This window comes from Olea europaea, unplaced genomic scaffold (genome assembly GCF_002742605.1).
Source record: "Olea europaea var. sylvestris unplaced genomic scaffold, O_europaea_v1 scaffold1752, whole genome shotgun sequence".
Classification (NCBI taxonomy): domain Eukaryota; kingdom Viridiplantae; phylum Streptophyta; class Magnoliopsida; order Lamiales; family Oleaceae; genus Olea; species Olea europaea.
The window spans coordinates 28466-32940 of record NW_019235239.1 but is presented as its reverse complement, the minus strand read 5'-3'; the positions used below and the strand labels follow the sequence as shown (position 1 = coordinate 32940).

General features: G+C 31.2%; 1 protein-coding gene across 1 annotated transcript in view; it reads left to right on the top strand.

Annotated features, from left to right (window-relative positions):
- The first annotated feature begins 3151 nt into the window (after positions 1-3151).
- LOC111377959 (zinc finger CCCH domain-containing protein 37) overlaps positions 3152-4475 on the top strand; it is a 7472-nt gene continuing 6148 nt past the window's right edge. Inside the window, exon 1 of the mRNA XM_023001119.1 lies at positions 3152-3595. Within this exon, the coding sequence (XP_022856887.1) occupies positions 3256-3595 (340 nt within the window). The 5' untranslated portion in view covers positions 3152-3255. The remainder of the gene's footprint in view (positions 3596-4475) is intronic.

The window sequence follows — 4475 nt, the reverse complement described above, 5'->3', positions numbered from 1 at the left end:
ATGAATATCAATTCGTGAGGACAATTCTCTCAGTATTAAGGGAAGGAATTAAGAAATTGAAAATAATGTATAAATGCATCATCATCTAAATCCTAGAAAAATATCATTCTAATCGAAAGTTCAAAAGATAATTTATTTAGATGTATTTATTTATCAAAAGAGATAAACAATATTTCACGCACGAATTTTAAATGCTTCAACATGAATCGATGTCCTATGAGAATAATTTATTAGCATTATATTTCATATATCTTTGATGCGCATGAAGCGCGATTATGTTTAATTTTAATACAAAAAATTTTCAAGCGAAAATGGAGCAATTAGCAAATATGACCTCACTAAGAGGCATATACTTTTGATGAGTATTTAGATATAACAAATTATAAAATCTCATAATAGACGAAATAATGAAACTTGAGATATCCCAACGAGTTTATGTCATTATGGGAAAAAAATAGAATAAAAAAGAAAAATTGTCGACAACATTTTACACACGATGTATTGCATCGTATAGCGAGATATCAAAATAAATGCATCGAGATATATTGATCAACGTAATGGCTGACCAAATAAAATGGAAGCAAGTGGTATCATTGTTTTAGCGAATATTTGTTAAATGAATGCTATGAAATGATGATGCATGCCCATGTGTTTTCATAAAAAAACAATTATGGCAGATTAAGTTGATGATTTAAATTTAATTCGAAATTTTGAATAGCTTAACAAAATTGCTGATTATTTGAAATATGAATTTGAGATGAAAGATTTGGGAGAAATCAAATTTTGTATTAGGTTAAAGATTGAACACTTGCCAGCATAATTATTTGTTCATCAATCACCATATACGAAAAAAAAAAGTCTTAAATCGTTTTTGTATGAACAATGCACATCCATTGGCATAACTTTTGGTTGTTCGATCACTTGATATTAAAAAAAAATTATTTTGTCTACTTGAAGATGGAAAAAAAGTTCAGGGTCTTGAGTACTATATTTTAGTGCAATTGGAGTATTAACTTATCTTACAAACTGAACTCGACTCCATATAATTTTTTTCCTAAAAATCTCCTTGTAAGATATAGCTATACACCAATTCAAATACATGGAATGATGTTCAATATATTTTTTGTTGCCTAAAGGGCACCGTCGATTTGAGATTATTGTACTTTTAAAATTTGAAATCCGCTTTAGCGAGATATGCAGATGTAGGTTATCTCCCTGACTCACATAAAGCTAAATCACAAACAAGATATATGTGTACACGTGAAAAACAACTACATCATGTTGATTTGTAAAATAATTATTGACAGCAACATTATCAAATCATTCTAAAATTATTGCAATCCATGAAGCAGGGCGAGAATGTGTATGGTTAAGGAATATGACCTATCATATCCAAGTATCGTGCAGGTTTACCTCAACAAAGGATAGTCCAACAATCTTGTATGAAGACAATATAGTTTCCATTTCACAACTCAAATAAAGCTATATCAAAGGTGACAAGACGAAACATATTTCTCCAAAAATTTTTATACATATAAGTTTTGAAAGAATGGCGACATTGATGTCTAACAATTTCACTTAAGTGATAGTGTGGCCAATTTATTTACAAAAGCATTGTCAACATTTATATTCAAGAAATTGGTTCACGAGATTGGAATGTGTCGACTAAAAGATTTTTAGTGATCAACATTAGGAGAAGTAGTTGTACCATTTTTCCTTCTCTTAAGTTTTATTCCACTAAATTTTCCAATTTGTATTATTTTATTTCCTTTCATTTTTTGTCCCATTAAACTTTTATCAAACAATGTTTTAACGAATCACCTATTTTGTAATGTGTCATTTAAGGGGAGTGTTGTAAATGACAAGTTTATTAGTGAATGCTAATTGTACCTCTTACAGCTCTATAAATTACTATTGTTGTACAGTGGCGGATCTAGGTAGTGGCGAGCTAAGGCGGCCATTCGTCGGAACCGTCGGATAAATTTTTTTTGTAGACAATAGATTAAATTTTAACGTCATATCATTGTAACTCATTTCTTTTTCGAACTTCTCTTGTAGTTCAGTTGCTTAGAGCTTATATGTGCATATATGAAGTCTCGGGTTCGAATCACTTACTAATAAATTTGTCGTGTTTGATTTTTATTCTACAAATTTTATCAAAATTCAATAGGGAGAGGGACAAAGGGGATTTGAATCTGTGACCACTTGCAAGGGTTGTTATAAATTTAACCATTACGACATTTTTTGAGTTATGTCGCTAAATTTAACAAAATAATATTTGTTAGGTTTTAATGCAAAAACAATTATAAAGATTTGAATTTGCGCTTTTCCTTTGAATTATACAAAACTTGGCAAAATATCATTTGATGAGTCTTATTTATTTTTATAACAGAATTATATATGTTCAATTGGAGCAAAATAATTGTTTTATTTAAACTTTAGGCCTTGTTCGATTCCCATTTTTTTCAAAATACATTTTTCTCTTATTTTCATCTACACATTTTTCAATAAAATAATATTACACACAAATTCAAAATTTTTCTTTATTTTTAGCCAAACATTCTCTATCAAATCATTATTCCAAAATGTATTTTTTTACAAAAAAAGGTATTAAACGGTCTCTTAATATTTTATTGCGGTCGACATTAAATGGTCAACGGTCGCCTCGTGCTGACTCAAACTTTTGGATTCGCCCCTACTGTCATATCCCTATAAATATAGAACTTTAATTTTTAATAAAATACATAAAAGTTTATTGACTTCTGTATATTTTCTCCTCTTTTCTTTATTTTCATAAAAAAATGTAATTTTTTTTTAGTAGAAAAACTTATGAGATCACAAGTAAAATTATTTCTGGAGAAAAAAATATACTTCAAAGATAAGTTTAAAAAAAATTTTAAAAATTTGTACGGAATATAACTGTAATTGACAATCCGCTAATATCATGCCCTTGTTTGAACTCCATTTTAGGAGAGAAAATGAATTTTTGAATAGTGTATTGATGGAAAATGTACGATTAAAAATAAGATTTTTTTTATTTGCATATAATGTTATTTTATTAAAAAATGTGTAGTTAACATAATATTAAAATATTATTAAAAAATGCATTTTTATTAAAAGATTGGGCTCGAGGGCATGTAATTTTATTTTTCTGAGCCAGATGGTAACGGGTAGTTCCCTAATAACAACTCGGCGACGCAATTCCTCTGTGTTAGGGCTCCACCCTTTTTTGTTCTCCCCTGCACGGTGGGTTAAATGGCGAACAAGCTATACGGCTACAACCCTAGCAACTACAGTGGTGGAGGTGCCGCTGCCAGTAGTCTCTACGGCTCTCGATCCGTCACGGAACCCTACATCCCTGGTGCCACTTCATTTCTCGGAACCGCCTCCAAATACCTTAACTCCGACTCACTCTCATCGTCCTCCGCCCTTTCCTCAGCATTGTTATACAACTCGGACAGTCACTCCTCTAGAATTCCCGGTATCTCCGTCGCTACTCCCACCCACTCGTACGGACCACCTGGCGTCGACGTGGGTTCTGCAGTTGTGTCTACCGACACTCTTTACTCTGGGTTGAAGCGCCCTTCCGCTGAAAGTAAGGAGTTTCTATCTGTTTCTGTTTTTCTTTTATTTTTTGTTGTAATTATCTATTTTCCGTATTTTTGTCTGACAGAACGTAGCTACGATTCAATTGCTGCTTTTAATATAAATGCTGTTCTAGATGCAAAAATATGAATCAATATCCTGCTTCTACAAGTGTTCTTGTGACAGTTTACTCATGTTAGCATTGCGTGTATTCTTAAGACTCTGTACGCTTTTACAGCTTGTATATATATATATATATATATATATATATATATATATATATATATAATTAGTAGAACACGTGAGATCAAATAGCTTCCTATGTGATATCGGAAATGGAAGATTGCTGAATGAGTTAGTAGATAATACCCAAAAACTAAATATTATGAAAATCCTGCTTATGTTAGTTTAATTCATCTGGAGTGACCAAGGAACCATTCTCGCAGAAATAAATTCACATTTGGAGATTACAGCTGGTAGATTGTATATTAATACTGAATTGAAGACTCATTTTGGGTTTAGTTGGGATGCTATATTTATTTTGGAGTCAAAGGAGCGAGAGTTAGAGCTGGAATATCAAAATAAGAATATATTTCAAAATTTTTGAAGTGTGATAGAGTTCCTAGTAAAAAATGTTTCTATGTTATGTGATATGCCAAATAATTTTTTTTTTTTAATTAAAATAGGTTAAAGTCTATGAACAGCGTGGGTTACATTGGCCTCTCCTTCTCAAAGACGAATGTACTTTAGTTCTATATAGTTATAAATATACGCTGTGCTAGCTTAATGTAAATGCTCTTTGTTAACTCGTCTTCTCAAGGAGGCTTCAATCAAGAAAATTGCTGAGGAAAGAGAGTTTGAACGTTTTCCTATGTGTGTGATATAGATTA